This window comes from Drosophila elegans, unplaced genomic scaffold, assembly GCF_018152505.1.
Source record: "Drosophila elegans isolate 14027-0461.03 unplaced genomic scaffold, ASM1815250v1 contig_208, whole genome shotgun sequence".
Taxonomy (NCBI): Eukaryota; Metazoa; Arthropoda; class Insecta; order Diptera; family Drosophilidae; genus Drosophila; species Drosophila elegans.
In genome coordinates this window covers 26,991,558-27,009,522 of record NW_024545578.1, presented here as the reverse complement: position 1 = coordinate 27,009,522, position 17,965 = coordinate 26,991,558, and the positions used below count along the sequence as shown (strand labels likewise).

At 35.0% G+C, this 17,965-nt stretch overlaps 1 protein-coding gene across 7 annotated transcripts in view; it reads right to left on the bottom strand.

Annotated features, from left to right (window-relative positions):
* The window catches only part of LOC108150545 (acetylcholine receptor subunit alpha-like), a 688,503-nt gene that overhangs the window by 435,323 nt on the left and 235,215 nt on the right, over positions 1 to 17,965 (bottom strand). For 6 of the 7 annotated variants that reach the window (XR_005977287.1, XM_041708510.1, XM_041708509.1 and 3 more), the window contains one exon: positions 10,998 to 11,178. The exons of the other annotated variant lie outside the window; for it this stretch is intronic. Coding sequence is in view for 5 of the 6 variants with exons in the window: in XM_041708510.1 (XP_041564444.1) it covers positions 10,998 to 11,178 (181 nt within the window). In the remaining variant the exon portion in view is untranslated. The remainder of the gene's footprint in view (positions 1 to 10,997; positions 11,179 to 17,965) is intronic. 7 annotated transcript variants of the gene reach the window in all.

The following is a 17,965-nucleotide window of genomic DNA, read 5'->3' as shown; positions in this document are numbered from 1 at the left end:
GTCAACTTGTTGTTACGGAGAAAAAGAATTTGGTTCGTCGATGAAGGCTTTGTTTCACGTGATTGGGCCACAAATATACACTTTACAAGGACTGTCGAGTCAAACAAGGGTGTTCGCAGTGTGGTACGAGTTGTTACATGGGAAAGAAACCAAGCAAAGCGGGAAAAACAACTTTGTTGGCCACAGCTCACTTTGAGGTCCAAGATGCAAGTTGAGCATGGATATCCCTCCGAGCATTAGTGGACCAAGGATCTTAAATTATTGTCGTTTTTGAAGAGGCAGTTCAAGTGTTAAGACTATTCAAAAAGAAAAAGCGTCTATCCAGCTAAGAATTCGTCCTGGATTTCCCAGCAATGATCGATTTGAGACTGGATTGAATCAGGAATAAACCATTATTGGTAAACGTACTAATCTAGGATCGATTTTTTAAGTTTATTGTTAAATACTAGGTTGTGAGCGCATTCACTCGGCAGTCAATTTGGAGAAATTTTGGAAGTCGGAAGAAGTTCCAGAAAAAACAACACTGATAGATAATGAGAAATGAATGGAATTATACGAAATAACGAGGAAGATTGATGTCGACGGGCGTTTTGTGGTCAAAATGCTCTCAGTGGAGAATCCCGAAAAAAAAACAATGGCGCGACTAATAAATTTGGAAAAGAAGTTTTGAAAAGATAAAAATTAAGGCAACAACAATCATAACTCATGGATTATTATAAACGACAAGGACACAGCACAGTTCGATGATGAAAATATTATATTCCCCATCAACCTGTTATGAGAGATGATAGTTTTGCTTCTAAACTTCGGGTTGGGTTTGACTCATTGTCCAAATGGAAAAAGACTAAACGATATTCAATTGACTGGACCATACATTCAGAAGACTATACTAAAAATAATTATAAAATTTAGAAATTGGGTGTTTATTTAACTGAACTCAAACGACTTAGTTCAGATAAGTTTTTTGTAAGTTGGGTTTTAGGCTTACCCATTTTTATTCCCATTCAAATGAGGTCAAAAGCTGACGAATAATTTTCATTTCAAAACTATCTTGAACTTTATTTTTGAAAAGCTTTAAAGAGAGCCGTAACTAACCCGAATATTCTTGTGGTCAATATGGTCAAAAATGGTATTTTTTGTTTAGCCAATATAAACATAACACATATATATATTATAATTTTTAGGTTTTCAAGAATATTTAATTTTTCCAATAGATGCAAGGGTATACAAACTTTGCTTCCTTTTTTGTTCTGTATGCAGTTTGAAAAACTGTGTAAAAACATTGTTTCATTCACCATTCGATCGCTTTCTACCAATGCAGAGAAAAAGCTCGCTCTATGGAAGATCTGCTGGCAGGGGTACCTTACATTTTTCAGCTGGCTTTAAATAGTAATGGAAATCTGATTTTGGTTTCACAATCTTAGGACATTAAAATCAGTCGGTTAGCTTGATAACACAGCCAATGTACTCTTGCACCTTCCTCTACACTGCATCTCCAGTGGTGACTTGAAATGATTCTTCAACCCAATCAGATAATTTTGCGTTGATATTGGCTGGCCTTTTTTTTAATTTTGAATGTGTGGCATTAAACCAGGTCCAAAATTGGCTCCCAATTCTATGAAAAAATCGCACAGATTATGGCAGATAGGGTCTGTCATAATTTGAAATGGCCTGCAATTTCCAACTGTCCATTCTGTGACTATTTTAATGATGCCTTGTGGTAAATTATCAGGATAGACTATTTTTGCGAAACGTTCGTTTTTAGGTTTAATCAAAAAACAGGCTACTTGTGCATGGCTCTAGTTGGAAGTATCTTATAACAGCTAATATTAAATAAATTTACAGACAAAAAGGGTACATAGAGACGATCAAAATTAAGTTAAAAACGGTAACTTATGGAACCGCATCTGCTCCATTTTTAGCAATAAGAACTGGATTAGAATTTAGAAAAATATGTAACCACGAAAAGTGATATATACATGGATGACTCAATGTCAGGTGTTAAAGACATAGAAAACTGTCTGAAAATTCATAAAATATCAACAGAGCTGGGAATATATGGTTTACATTTACGGAAATGGGCGGAAAACCAGCGTGAATTTCTAGCATCATAACCAAAAACTTCTATGAAGAAAGTGCTTAAAGTAAACAACGAAGAGACAGAGAAAATTATAACAAAAAAAAGATTTCTATCGACCTCAGCAAGAATTTGTGATCCAATGGGTTTGTTGGCACCATCAACAATCATAGGAAAATTATTTATCCAAAAGCTGTGGATATCTGAAGTTGGATGGGATGAGATGAGAAGAAGTGCTGGATGAAAAAGTTGCTGGTGAATAGTTAAATTTTAATGCAAAATTTAAAGTAATAGAGAACATTAGGATTCCACGATGGACTGGAGGATCGAAAAATGAACCTTTAGAAATACATGGGTTTGCAGACGCATCTGAGCTATGCATCAGTAGCATATGGGAGGTCATCAAGTGTCGGAGGCAGGCTACACTTTTCGGAGCAAAATTTTAATCAATTGCCGGCAAGCCTAACTTTAAACTTTGATTTATTTGCGTATATGTTTAAAAACATTGAAGCTTAATGATTTTCAGCTCAATTTCAATAGTTCCTATTTCAGCTTTATGATAACGTTTTCTGAGAATAATAAAATTAGAAGCGGAATTCTATATTAATAAACCATTTTTTTGTCCAAAAGAATTGTTTGATTGTTCCCATGGATGCTATATGTTATAGTCGGCAGATTTTAAGATTTAAGATTTTACTTAAAACCATAAGTATTAAATTACCATTACTATATTTCGAAAAAAAAATAAACAAAAAATTAAAAAGCAGCAAAGTTATAATTTTTTTTTTCATTTTTTTCCGATTTTTCCTATGGGTGCTATATGCAATAGTTTTCTGATCCGGCTAGTTTCGACTTCTGTTCTACCTGCAATAGGAAGACAACTTTTGGGAAAGCTTCATGCAAATATCTTAAGAACTCAGATTCTACTTTGTGTAGAAACGGACGGGAAGACAGACATGGCTAGATCAACTCTTCTACTGATGCTGATCAAGAATATATATACCTTAGAGAGTCGGAGATGTGTCCTTTATTACGTTGCAAAATTTTGACTGAAATTACAATACCCTCTTCAAGGGAATAAAAACATTCAATTATAATAAACAAGTCACATCTGTCCTAGCTTTTAAAAAAACATTTAATAACGACGCATGGAGGAAATTGGATAATAGAAGCACGGGTCAGAAGAAAGTTCTGGATAATGGGTTTAAAAAATACATTTAAAACCGTCGTGCATTATTGTGTAAGCTGCACCAGATTTCCACAGCAATGTGCACAGCAATTAACGGTGCGGATTCCGGAACAAAGAGTTAATACATCACATTCGGCTCGAATGATGGTTCTTCTGATGATTGAGATTAAGTATTCCATTTTTTCATGTATTCAGCAACAGTGAAAGTTTCCGGGGTCCTTCATGGTCACAAACTTTTTCAGCGTCATATCTTCCATGAGCTAGAGTCCTGACTATTCTGTATGGGCCAAAGAACTTGGGCTTCAATTTCAAGCCGGTGCCACATTGCGTGCGCTTTATAGCTACTAGCTTATTTACTCAATTTATTCAATTCCTTCTTACGTCCTTTGTTGAAGGGCTTGCGGTTCTCCTGCTGAAGCTTAGCAATGTTCTCCTGTGCTTGTGTACGCACGGTCTCTTTTTCTTGATTCAAGATGTTTGTACCAGCTACAAGGCTTTTCTTGACAAAGCTTGGCCAACATTAACGATCTTGTGAATTGGTTTCATTTGTCCGTTTCCTCGGAGAAGTCCTGTTGTTATCATTAAATGCTGTATTCCGTTTCCGTTTTTGCATAAATATGTTTGCAACAAAAGCTGCCCCACTTATTTTGCGAACACTGCCGCTTGACGAGAAAGGCGATCTATTACTCCTTCAGACGTTGTGTTTTTCGTTGGAAGGAGCGAGCCGCATTTTGAAAACCCATTGACTACCACGATAATGTAATTGTAGTTCTTGCTGGTCTGCTCTATTGGTCCAACTATGGTCTATATGATAAGGTTCCAAAGGCTTACCATCTCTGTTTATGGTTGTCAAGAAACCTTCCTTTTTGCCGGCCTTGCTTTCAGAAATAACGAATTCAACACAACTTTTTACCAATCCTACTACTTTTCTCGATAAGTTGGGTATGTAAAACGTCCACTCAAATTCCTCTTGAGTCCTTCCTACCGAGAAATGTCCTTGCTTATGGGTCCTTCTAATAATTTTATCCTCCATTAGAACCGACACTACGATCAATTCATTGACAGGATCCTTGTACAATATGCCGTGTTAGACATAGAAATCAACATATGTGCTGTTTTCCAGCGCTACAATCACTGCTCGAACCCATGCTTCTTGAGACTGTGTTTCCTGCAGCTTATGGTGCAGTGTGTCTTCCAGCATAAGACATGAAACACGACTTAAAGCATCTACATGCCTCATCTTGCTGCCACTCTTATGTTCGATGACATAGTCATAGTCTTGGCGAAACAATGCCCAACGTGAAACTCTCAAAGGGATTTCGCCGAGCTTTTTCATCGGCTAAGCAAAAGCATTGCACAAGTAAATATACACTACATTTTTTTAGAGCTTCGATAATAGCCGACACCTCAAGGTCGTAAAAGTGATATTTTTCTTCAGCTGGCTTCGTCTTCTGGCTGTAGTACTGACGTACGCCATTGTGCTGTTGAGCAAGTGCACAGAGTAGTAAAACATGTCCTGGATGCTCTGAAGGATCGTAAATGCTGCTCATATGTCTTTCTTGATGTTCGACAGGCCCTTGACAAGGTTTGGCACTAAGGTCTCTTTTACAAACTAATGCCGCTTTTGGCTGAGGGATTATGGAAGCTAATCGTGTCGTTCTTGGATAAAGGGAGTTTGCTGTCGACTTCGTATCTGTTCAAATCGGTACAGAGATCGCTTGCTAGATCACACGAACCGTCTGCCGTCTTGCTACACCATTGAATCGACGACGTCTCCGCAGACGGGACCCAGCGGACCTGTGGGCTATTGGCGGTGATAGACTCGGTTGCCTTCTATAACATCACAAGAATACTGACAAGATTTTACCTGCCCTGCTCTTAATACCCGAATATTTGGAATCTTTGAACACTCCTAAGCATACACAAAAACGAGGTCCATGCTGGTGTAGCGTGTAAAATAAATAATGGCCAAAACTAAATTTACAATTATTTTATAAGCCACGGAGTGAGTCGAGGTACATCATTAACAACATACCTCTAAAAGGTTTACTTTATAACAGTAAAATTGAGTCTTCAAGCATTCACTCCTTATTGGATGAACAGCATACGCTGATCGATCGCATCCAAAGCATTATAAGGAATATTAAAAAAGATTCCGGGAGCAGGAAGAGTAAGCCTGCCTATTATATGGAACGCTTGACTAATCTGGAAGGTCTGTGGTTTAGTTGGGCCTCTAGGGATGATAAGATCTAAAGTACCCTCAAAGGAGAAACAAATTCACCACAGGTATTTAACAAAAAATAATAATATCAAAATATGTTCTCCACAAATTTATCAGCATTACCAATAGAAACCGAATCCATTACATCTACGGATGAGGATTTGGAAATTGATTCCATGTTCCATGAGAAAAGGGTGCACGTTGATAGTTTGGAGCGCATATTGAATAAGGTGACTTCAACTGTCACACGCCAAAAAAGTTCATTCGATCATATCAGAATATCGGAGGGAATTAAAAAGATCCCTGTCCAAATTCATATAAAACTCAAAAACCCTAAGGAATTTGGATATGATGATACCGATATTTAATTTCAAATGTAGACGTAGGCGTAGACAGAAAGCAGAAAGCTGAAGCCAGTACTCCTACAACCGCAGCATTACCTCTTCCAAAGGTATCAATTCCTAAATTTGATGGAAATTACTTACAATGGCAACAGTTTCATGACTTATTTAAGAAAGTGATTCATGAATCATCATTACCCACTATACAAAAAATGTGGTATTTAAAAACGAACCTTACGGGAGAGGACAATAAAAAAAACGTTTCAGTAACAAAAGAGACTTTTCTTCAAGTCTACAGGCGATGGTAATACTGATCAGCCAACAAATCCAATATCAACATAAAGTTGGAAAATTCCAAATAATATAACATTCTTATTGGAGCTGAGCACTAGTTTAATATAACGCATTCGGAAAATTTATGTTTTAAAAAGGGACTGCCAAGATTACCAAATACAGGACTCAAGATATATTGTACAACTACCTTTTTTGGAGCATAAATCAGCGCTGGGGGAGAGTAGTGACATTGCCACACGACGGTTCTAATCAATAGAGAAACGTTTGCAGAAAGATTAAGCAATTACACAAGGATACATTGAGTTCATAAAGGAATATGAGTTACTTGGACATATAAAAGATTATGTCAATACAATTACTCTTTCCTGACTGGAGTTAAAAGCAGCAGTGCTAGGTGCACAATTAACATCCAACAAGCTACTGGGCAAATTCGAAAACAGTGCTATCATGGATAAATAGCACTACTACTAAGAAGGATAAATTTGTAGCTACTAAGAATATGACGATTTGCGAACATCTCAGACTACTCTGCAAAAGGAATGGCGCCTATACCATCAGTGCAGTATGCCGCGGATGTAGTTTCAAGACGAATATGTGGTTCAAAATTTGCTAGACACAGCCTTTGGTTTTTTGGCCCATTATGTCTATCCATCTTCAAAGTGGCCAGCGCCATTTATTGCTACAAAATTAGAGCGCATCTCCAAAGCGGCATTTACTATCATTTAAAGATGATGTGTTACTTTACCGCATAAATCATAGGAATTCCTTTCCCAAACTACTAAGGATAGGTGCATATGGTTTGCGGGTGAAAGAAAGACCAGGAGTCAAGGGTGCAAACATACAGTTAGAAGAGATGGAACGAGCTAAAATAAAATTATTCGCATTATCCAGGAAATGACATCACAGCTTGTTTTACTTATGAGGAGTTCGAAACTGATATAGTTGAGATTGAAGCAATATTGAACTCTCGACTTTTACTTCCAATGTCCACTGATCCAAACGACTTGACAGCGAATATGCTCAGCAACCACAGACGTTGGGATAACGATGGCAAGTAATGGTCAACTGACTAACTTCAACAACAACAAGAAAGGAAGCAAACTTCGGCGAGGCGAAGTTTATATACCCTTGCAGCTATTGCAAAAACTAAATATTCTTAAAAACATTAAGTTATGATTTACTTGCGTACATGTTTAAAAACATTGAAACTTTGATGATTTGCAGCTCAATTATTCGGTAGTTCCTATGTCAGCTATATGATATCGTTTTCCGATTTTAATAAAATTAAAAGTGTAATTTTGAACTGTCAAATTAATAATAAGATAAAAAGAATTAAAAAAAAATTTCAAAATAGAAAAATTACATTAAAAAAAATGTTTATATTTTTATTGTTTCCATGGGAGCTATATGAAATAGTTGTCAGATTTTAAAGAAATTTAAACTGTAATTCTGAAATATTACTCTATGTCGAAAAACTTATAAAAAAATTAAACAGGAAACAAAGCAAACTTCGGCAAGCCGAAGTTCATATACCCTTGCAGCTATTGCAAGAATTAAATACTTTTGAATCATTAAAATTATAATTTGCATGCGTATTTTTTGAAAAACTTTGAAGCTATGATGATTTGATTATAATGCCCTCTGCAAGTTCTTCGACATATAGTAATGGTTAAATATTTCAGAATTACGGTTTAAATTTCATCAACATCGGACGACTATAACATAAAGCTCCCATAAAAACAATAAAAATATAAAAAAAACAAGAAAGAAAGCAAACTTCGGCAAGCCGAAGTTCATATACCCTTGCAGCTATTGCAAGAATTAAACATTTTTGAAAACATTAAAATTTTGATTTACTTGCGTATATGTTAAAAAACATTGAAGCTATGATGATTTGCAGCTCAATTATTTGATAGTTATTTTTTATATTTTTATTATTTCTATGGGAGCTATATGATATTGACGTCCGATTTTGATAAAATTTAAACCATAATTCTGAAATACTTAACCATTGCTACATGTCGAAGAACTAAACAAAAAATTTAAAAACAGAAAAGTTATAGTTTTTTTTTCCATTTATTTTTCCGATTGTTCCTATGGGAGCTATATGCTATAGTCGTCCGATTTTGATGAAATTTCAAACGTAAATCGAAAATATTTAACCATTACTAAATATCAAAGAACTAAACAAAAAATTAAAAAACAGCAAAGTTATAATATTTTTTCATTTAATTTTCTGATTGTTCCTATGGGAGCTATATGCTATAGTCGTCCGATTTTGATGAAATTTAAATCGTAAATCGGAAATATTTAACCATTACTAAATGTCGAAGAACTAAACAATAAATTAAAAAATAGAAAAGTTATAATTTTGTTTCATTTTTTTTTCCGATTGTAGCTATATGCTATAGTCGTCCGATCCGGCTCGTTCCGACTTATATACTACCTGCAATAGAAAGACAACTTTTGGGAAAGTTTCATGCAGATAGCTTTAAAACTGAAAAACTAGTTTGCGTAGAAACGGACGGACAGACGGACAGAAGGACGGACAGACGGACAGACGGACATGGCTTGATCGACTCGCCTAGTGATGCTGATCAAGAATATATATACTTTATAGGGGCGGAAATGTCTCCTTCACTGCGTTGCAAACTTCTGACTGAAATTATAATACCCTCAGCAAGGGTATAAAAATGGAGACGATCGTCAGCGAACACTAAGGAAGGAACGTGGGTTCTAATAAAATAAGACAACACACCTGTACCACAGTGGCCAACGGAACGAATAGTCAAGGTATCCCTCGAAAAGTCAAAACAGCTAAAGAAGTCGTCAAACGGGATATTCAGCTCTAGCTCCATTATTCGAAGAGGAAGAACCGATTGTTAAGGAGAACACACCAAAAAGAAAAAAAACTTCAGGGCTGTCGTCATTGGCAATAACATTGATAGTAATCCTTCTTGTGTTACCAATTACTGTCGCTCAGTCAATCAATGTAACAAAATTTGTTTCAAGGCCAGGAATATTTTTTTTTTAATTCGAAAAGCTCAGTTTACCACAACGGAGTGGTCGTTTTTGTTTATTACATTTTATATGATATGAAAACATTTTCAATGGGAATTGCTAAAATTGGTCGTTTATGTATAAAATTTCCATAACAAGAAGCAAGAAGCATCTACACGAAAAGTCTTCATTTTGTTTGGAATGTAAACCAGTAATTAATGGATATTTGCAACAAACGTATCTCTAAAGATTTCTGCTGTTTGCTTAGATGGAATATCTAACATAAAACCAGAAGGATCCGGATATTTAACTGCTAGTCCTGAATGCACAATTCGAAATATATAGATGACAATAACGACCGACATTCTACAGAAACTACACTGCAAACACCATATGCTCGATTTGGAGATGACGATTGAACTGACAATTTGCCGACAAATTCCAATACGACGCTTGTAATCGATACTGAGAAACTACATTTGAATGAGCTTCTTCAAAGAAAATCAGATCTTTGTCCACAAGAAAGTTTTAAGCTACCCCACAATCTATCTAACAATGCGCATAATCAAATTGTCATTTATTTGGATTGATTTTTCTAATGATCATTAGCTTTATTCCTCTGGTCAAAAGATGGCATAAATCCACGCATCCTCTACCACTTCAACAAGGACCTAGTACACCTGCGAGTGCGTCCACGTACATTAACGACTGTTGACCACGTATGCTTGTGTCCACATGTGTCAATTCACACCATCCACAGCAGATATACAGGAATAGTTTTACCTAAGACATCTGTGTTCATATTATACTATTTTAATAGGCTAAACCATGTAACTGATCATTGTAATATAGAGTAGACCTAAGTAAATACCTTTTGACCCAAGAAAATGTATATAAACCCTATACCTTGGGGTTTTATACATTTTCTTCATTTCAATAAAATGAATAAGAAAATAACTCTTAAGGAGTTCACTTCTCCGCAGGGACGACTATTGCCATTGGTTTTGTATTTGCGAAACGCAACAAAAAAATATTTCAGCATTCTGAATTTATTTAAATTCGTACAGTATAAGTAGATTATAATATAACAAAACAAAATCTTCTAAACAAAATAAAATGGTGTGGCGATCGCACTTTCTACGTAAATAATTTTTTATACCAAATTTTGTTACGAAAATGGTAAAGCATTTTACTATCATTAATAAATATACTTTTTAAGATTTCAGCTTTTTGTCTGCACTGGAATTTTGTATTGCAGCGAGTCGATTAAGAAAATCCTAACAATAAAAATTAATGACAATTGGAAAAAAAAACAATTTCCCAAAATATAAAATGTTTGACAATTTTTAAAAAATATAAAAAAAAATGTACATTTTGAACCAAACCCGAAACCCGGAATAAAGCGTAACTACTGTTCATAGTTCGGTTGGTCTTAACAAAATTTGAACCACTTTTATTCGGAGTAATCCAACTAATAATAATAATATTCAAAATCATAAAAAAGTACGCGGCTTGCATAATAATTGCCCTTAAAAAGCAAAAACCCAGATACATAAAAATGTATCCGGATATGAATTGTGCAATATGTTTTTGATTATTTTGTTCTATACTTTAAGTGTAATTAAAAATATTTGTATTTAAACAATACAAAAAGTGTATGTTAGAAAAGTAATTGCATAAAACCATTTTATTAAAAAACCTATATATTAAAGCAAAGTCAGTTTATCGAGCATAAGTCCCTTTGTTATTCCATGACTCTCAGACGTACCACATAACAAAAATAGTCAACAAAAAAAGACTGTATTACACAAATGATAAAAAATAAACTTTTTAAAAGAAGTATACAAAAATTAGCTCAGGTTTTTTGAGACCTACCTTAAACCCATCATAAGTCCAACTGCCAAATTTTAGAACACAGGTTTGTTCATCAAATGGGAAATATTCTACATCTATCTCACAGGATGATTTGTATATAGCTGGTGGCTTCCATTCAACTAATCCTTCAGAGTAAATTGTGGCTTTTGTAGCAAGAGTCACTTCGAAGTTACCATCAGCACTACATGATATTTTTCAATATCGGTACAAATTATCATTACTTTTAATACTTGAAACAATTTATTATTTAAAAAATTGGATAGTACTTAAATATTTGGTTTATAGTAATACGTACAAATAATCAATGCATTTTTTTTTGTTAATATAAGGACCTTATAGCTAGTGAAAAATAATTTAAGGCATGTATTGCTTACGATTTGTAAAGTTATAAGTAAATAGATAGCTTTTACATTTTACATAAAGTCATCCGATTTTGATAAAGCTCAAAGTGTTGATTAAAAAATGTAATAAAATCTTATATAAGACATAAAGAGCGAATATAAAGATGGTTTTAAATATCAAGTTGGAAAACGTTTCAGAAATAGACAGACTGATGCTGTTCACTAATATTAATAGAGTCTCCATTTCCGCGTTACCAGTTTTTATTCAAAATTTTAATATCCTTTGCAATATAGTTTTCAAATACCTACCAAATGAAAAAATTAAATTACAACATTTTGTTAAGTGCTAATGTTTTGACGTACATTCTCTGTTTCAATAAAAAATGAATTCCGTGCAGTGGTTTTGGTTTTGTGTTATGTTATGGCGACGGAAGCAAGAAGGAGTCTGCATCGTAGTTGAGCTAACCAGCTTAGAAGTTAATCTACAACCTACTTTAAGATGGCCCAAATGTTCGTCTTGCCTTGCTGGTGAACTTAACTAGAATTCTCGGTAAGGCCTCGTTGTTTCCATAATATGTTTTAGGAAGTAAGATTTTAGGAAGGGACGGATAAGATGTGCGGCATAGGTCGTTGCAAAGGACTGAAATAAGGCCAGGGTATGTAGCATTTTTGGTATGGCTCAGATCGATGGCGGGAAGAGAACAGAGCGCTTATAAGTTTCTTAGTTTTTACCAAAAACTGGTATAAATCAATCTGTTCTTCTATCTCGCGACAGTCGTTGACCGTCTTGGAAATTTTATAGCGGTTTGACTTTCAAAGTATACTCTATACAAAACACACCATCTCCATTTGGGCATTTTTGATTTTAAATGTACGCCATCGAAAAATACGAAAAGTATTCTCCGCTTCAAGAATAGTTCAGTCGCGTTTTGAAGCATAATTGGTTTCACTATAAAGAAAATGTCGTTCTTTATTCCAAGTACATATCGTTCTCGGATTCAAAATGAATTTGGTTTTCATTTCTAGATAAAATCCTTTCAATTTCGAGAATACAGCGATATTATTTCCAAGAATGTTTTCTTTTTGAATTTAATTATAAGTCGGTTCCATACCTTTGCTGTTTCTAATTGGATTTTTTTTTTATTTTTTACAGTTATGGTTAAATATTTCAAAACTATGTGTTAATATTCATTAAAGTCGGTCGACTATATTATATAGCTCCTATGAGAACAATGAAAATATTAAAAAAAAAACTTATAAAATATAAATGTAATTTCTCTATTTTTATACCCTTGCTGAGGGTATTATAATTTCAGTCAGAAGTTTGCAACGCAGTGAAGAAGACATCTCCGACCATATAAAGTATATATATTCTTGATCAGCATCTCTGAGTTTTATAGCTATCTGCATGAAACTTTCCCAAAAGTTGTCTTTCTATTGCAGGTAGTATATAAGTCGGAATGAGCCGGATCGGACGACTATAGCATATAGCTCCCATAGGAACAATCGAATAAATAAATAAAAAAAGATTATAACTTTGCTGTTTTTAAATTTTTCAATTAGTTCTACGACATGTAGTAATGGTTAAATACTTCAGAATTACGGTTTAAATTTCATCAAAATCAGACGACTATAGCATATAGCTCCCATAGGAACAATTGGAAAAAAATACAAAAAAAACAAGAAAGAAAGCAAACTTCGGCAAGCCGAAGTTCATATACCCTTGCAGCTATTGCATGAATTAAATACTTTTGAAAACATTTAAATTATGATTTACTTGAGTATATACTGAAAAACAGTGAAGCTATGATGATTTGCAGCTCAATTATTAGATAGTTATTTTATATATTTTTATTAGTTCTATGGGAGCTATTTGATATAGACGTCCGATTTTGATAAAATTTAAACCATAATTCTGAAATAATTAAACATTGCCATATGTCGAAGAACTAAACAAAAAATTAAAAAACAGAAAAGTTATAATTTTTTTCATTTATTTCTCCGATTGTTCCTATGGGACCTATATGATATAGTCGTCCGACTTTGATGAAATTTAAACCGTAAATCGAAAATATTTAACCATTACTAAATGTCGAAGAACTAAACAAAAAATTAAAAAACAGAAAAGTAATAATTTTTTTCATTTATATTTCCGATTGTTCCTATGGGAGCTATATGCTATAGTCGTCCGATTTTGATGAAATTTAAAACGTAAATCGGAAATATTTAACCATTACTAAATGTCGAAGAACTAAACGAAAAATTAAAAAACAGCAAAGTTATAATTTTTTTTCATTTATTTTTCCGATTGTTCCTATGGGAGCTATATGCTATAGTCGTCCGATTTTGATGAAATTTAAACCGTAAATCGGAAATATTTAACCATTACTAAATGTCGAAGAACTAAACAAAAAATTAAAAAACAGCAAAGTTATAATTTTTTTTCATTTATTTTTCCGATTGTTCCTATGGGAGCTATATGCTATAGACGTCCGATCCGGCTCGTTCCGACTTATATACTACCTGCAATAGAAAGACAGCTTTTGGGAAAGTTTCATGCAGATAGCTTTAAAACTGAGAGAGTTGTTTGCATATAAACGGACGGACAGACGGACGGACAGACGGACATGGCTAGATCGACTCGCCTAGTGATGCTGATCAAGAATATATATACTTTATAGGGTCGGAGATGTCTCCTTCACTGCGTTGCAAACTTCTGACTGAAATTATAATACCCTCTGCAAGGGTATAATTATAACTTTGCTGTTTTTCATTTTTTTTTAGTTCTTCGACATAAGATAACAGTTAACTATTTCAAAATGACGGTTTAAATTTCATCAAAATCGAAGGACTATATCATATAGCTCGCATAGGAACAATCAGAAAAAAATACAAAAAAAAATATAACTTTGCTGTTTAAAATTTTTCCATTAGTTCTTCGACTTATAGTAATGGTTAAATATTTCAAAATTACCGTTTAAATTTCATCAAAATCGGACGACTATATCATATAGCTCCCATAGAAATAATAAAAACATGTAAAATAACTATCTTATAATTGAGCTGCAAATCATCATTACTTACTTGCTTGTTTACTTTGAACTCCAGCTATTAAGCCATTAACAAACATCTAAATGTCTCATACAAAATACAGAAAAATAAAAACAATTTTCGAGATTTTTTAACAAGGTAACCATTTCTAGCGAAGACTAAAATTTTAGATCTGGAATGGATTTTACATGCCTTTGTGCTAAAATTTTTGGATAAGAGAAAGCTAGTAGCAGGCAAACCAAATCTTCGATTTGTTTCTTTCGAGAAAATTTGCATGTGTTCGCGTATCTATAAGGTCAAGTAAAAAGTAATCCAAAATTTGAACAATATATGACTTTAGTGATCTGTATCTCGCGTTGTGTAAGTCCGATTTAATTTTAGTATGTGGCGTTAGAAAGTTGAGCTTTCATTCTATAAAAGCTTCTGAGAAACTTTTAGTGATCGATAAGACAAAAGTTTTGAGAGCTCGATAAATGTGGAGACCGGCGAAGAAAAAATTCTATATATTTTAACATTTTTCTTTAAAAAAGGCGAAAGCAAAATAAATAAAAAAAAACCCTTTGAACCGAATTTCGATCTTCGAATCGCTGCTGAATCGCATCAAAACCGAATCGTTTTTGAAGCGGATGGTGACTGGTTATGAATAGTGGGTCACTTACGACAACGTGAGGCGAAAACGGTCGTAGTCGAGGAAGGGTGAGCCTTCCCAGGCGGTAGCTAAGCCGGGATTGACGGCCAGAAAGGTTTTGCTGTTTGATGGGATTGGCAAGGAATTATCTACTATAAGCTGCTACACTATGGCCAAACACTTAATTCGGTTTTTGTACTGTCAACAATTGGACCGTCTGAAGGAAGCAATTGCCCAGAACCGCCGCGCTTTAGCCAATAGGAAAGGAATTGTTTTACATCAGGACAACGCTAGACCACACACATCAACTTCTCCTGGATGTGTTGTCGTTGGTATTGCCAAAACTTTGGAAATTCCTTTCGAAAATCTTCCTGAATTTTTTTTTTTTGGCATCCGTATCCATCAATTGATTTTCTGGCAAAGGGGAAGCAAGCTTTAAGAAGAATTCCATGAATCGTATTCGGGCATATAATGGATAAATATTATATTCGTAAAAATGAGCATTCTGAATAGAACCGTTAGAATATGAGAAGCTTTTCTGTGTACGCTGACGTGTTGGTCAAAAGTTCTGCAGAGTTCGACTATAATCTTAATGCTTTTAAGAGCTTTGACCGGGTGATCCATCCCATCCCCACTTTGCGAATAAAGTTTAACTATAAGGCAATAAATCCAGTTCTTCTGTTATTTTGGATTCAAGAATTCGGCGCGCGGTATGATCCATTAAATCAATGTTTTGCTTTGTTTCTTGAAAATCAGGCATGGTTTCTTTTTTATTTTTTGTAATTTTTGAAAAAGCTTGGGAGAATATATACGTTTTTTGTTTTTAGTATTTTTTGCAATATTTTATATTTATCTTTTGACTATCCCAAGTACAGAAACAGAGCCAAGACCTCTTCGACAGTATATTCAATAATTGCACTTGCCGGTGGAGTCGGATTGTAACGGTTGACACTTTATTTCCCTGAATCCTTTTACTGTCTTCGTTGCATGCTGGAACTCGCATTAAATCAGTCTAGGCTCACCCTAAAAACTCTTGGAGATACAACGAGAGAGAATTGGCAACTAGAGCACGATTCTCTTTGCGGATATTAGCTGCATTTTTTGAATTCCCCTTTGTGTCTCGAACTTCAAAAAGCTCATGTATTTTTTAGTCTTAGAAATTACTCTCAACAAGCCAATGGAGTGAAAACATATCTTTAGTAGGGCTCAACAATATCAGGAATTAAAGTGAATTTTAATGTTTTGATCAGATCTCTGGTTGGTTTTCATATTTGGTTGGACGAGTCGACGCATTTCCCCCGATCATAAAGCCCTCTGCCGCTACGAATGGCAATTCACAGTCGCTGCATCACAAGTCTTTGACGCAGTCCTTGGCTCCATTTTGGTACGCAGCCTCCTGTGATGCCTTCTGTGAGAAATTTGTGATCGATTCGATGGCGAGTTTCGTTGAAGTGAAGGTTGGTGGTTTAGCCTAAATACGGAGTGCATTTTTATAATATTCGTGTGTATTAAAGGTTAAGCAAAATGGCAGAGCTGCTTATAGCAGAGCAGGTGCCGTTTTTGGAGGCAGTAAAATCAATGCCAAAAAATTTGAATTTACTCCACGCTCTGCAGCGCCATGAGACCAGATTAGACTCCCTTCAAACTATGCATGTAGAATAACGCGAATATCATCGTGGATTAATTAAAACAATCAACAATGATTAAATCAAGGGATTATGTTGGCAAAAATATAACGAAACTGTTTGAGGATTTGTTGGCTGCCGTCAAGACCAAACTGCAAGGTCAAAATTTTAAATTCGACAAGGATGGGTGGTGAGGAGAGTTTAAATATCACAGCTCCAGTTGACGATGTCAAGCTGCGAAAAAAAAGCAAACAAAGTACCGGGTCAGTTAAGGTTGGATTTTGAACGATCAATATCATCTACCCAAAATGTATCTACTTTTGAGGAGTTATGTGGCTGTCTCAGTTAAATCCTATTAACTATAGAACGGAAAGGGCTATATCACTCGGGTACGTCTGGTTCAGGTGGAGATCGTGGTACAACAACATAACCCGTGGTGCAGAGTCCTGTTTGGTGTGCGGTAAAGAAGATCATCCCATCCGAGAGTGCAAGGAGTTTCTGGACATGAGTGTACCGGATCGCAAGTTAACAATATTTAAGCACCGGCTGGAAGAATTATGGAGTGCTATTCCCAACAGAAGAAGGTTGTGTGGATTCTGCCGTTTCGCGTTATGCAACAACTGTCCCTAAATGAAGCGGAAAATATTCCGTTGGTTAAGGATGTAGTGCGAACGCAAATGTATGTAGATGTTATTTTGTCAGTTGCAAATGTAGAAATGTTACATCGGGGTACTTTTGAACTACGTAAGTGGGCAAGTAAGATACCCATCAAGCACAGTGAAAAAAATGGATTGCTGCAGTTTCAGTCGGAGGAGGCCATACGTACGCTTGGTCTATATTGGAGCCCGTCAGAGGATGAGTTCCGATTTCAAGTGAATTTCGAAATTCAGACCAGTAGACCTACAAAACGAATAAAGCTATCGACCATTGCGCGACTGTTTAACACAATGTGGTGGTTAAGGTCATTACCTTCAGTGTCAACATATATATATATATATTATATCAACAATGGATCATCGACTCGGGGTGGACAACTGCATATATTTTGTGATGCTTTAGAAAGCGCTTAAGCGGTGGCACATTTGCGGGCTCAAACAGGATAATTGATATATTCGAAAACTTTGGTTTCGTCCATTAAGCCTTAACTTACAATACCCATAGCGAAGCGATGTGGTGCTGTAGTAGCCATACAAAATTGTAAGTATTTGAAACACCATCTTAATTTTAAGATTAATTTTAATGAAACTATTTTTCGGTCAGTTTTGATGATAACACTCAGATGGATACAAAGAGGATCGTCGAATGGAATCTTTTTGTATCAAA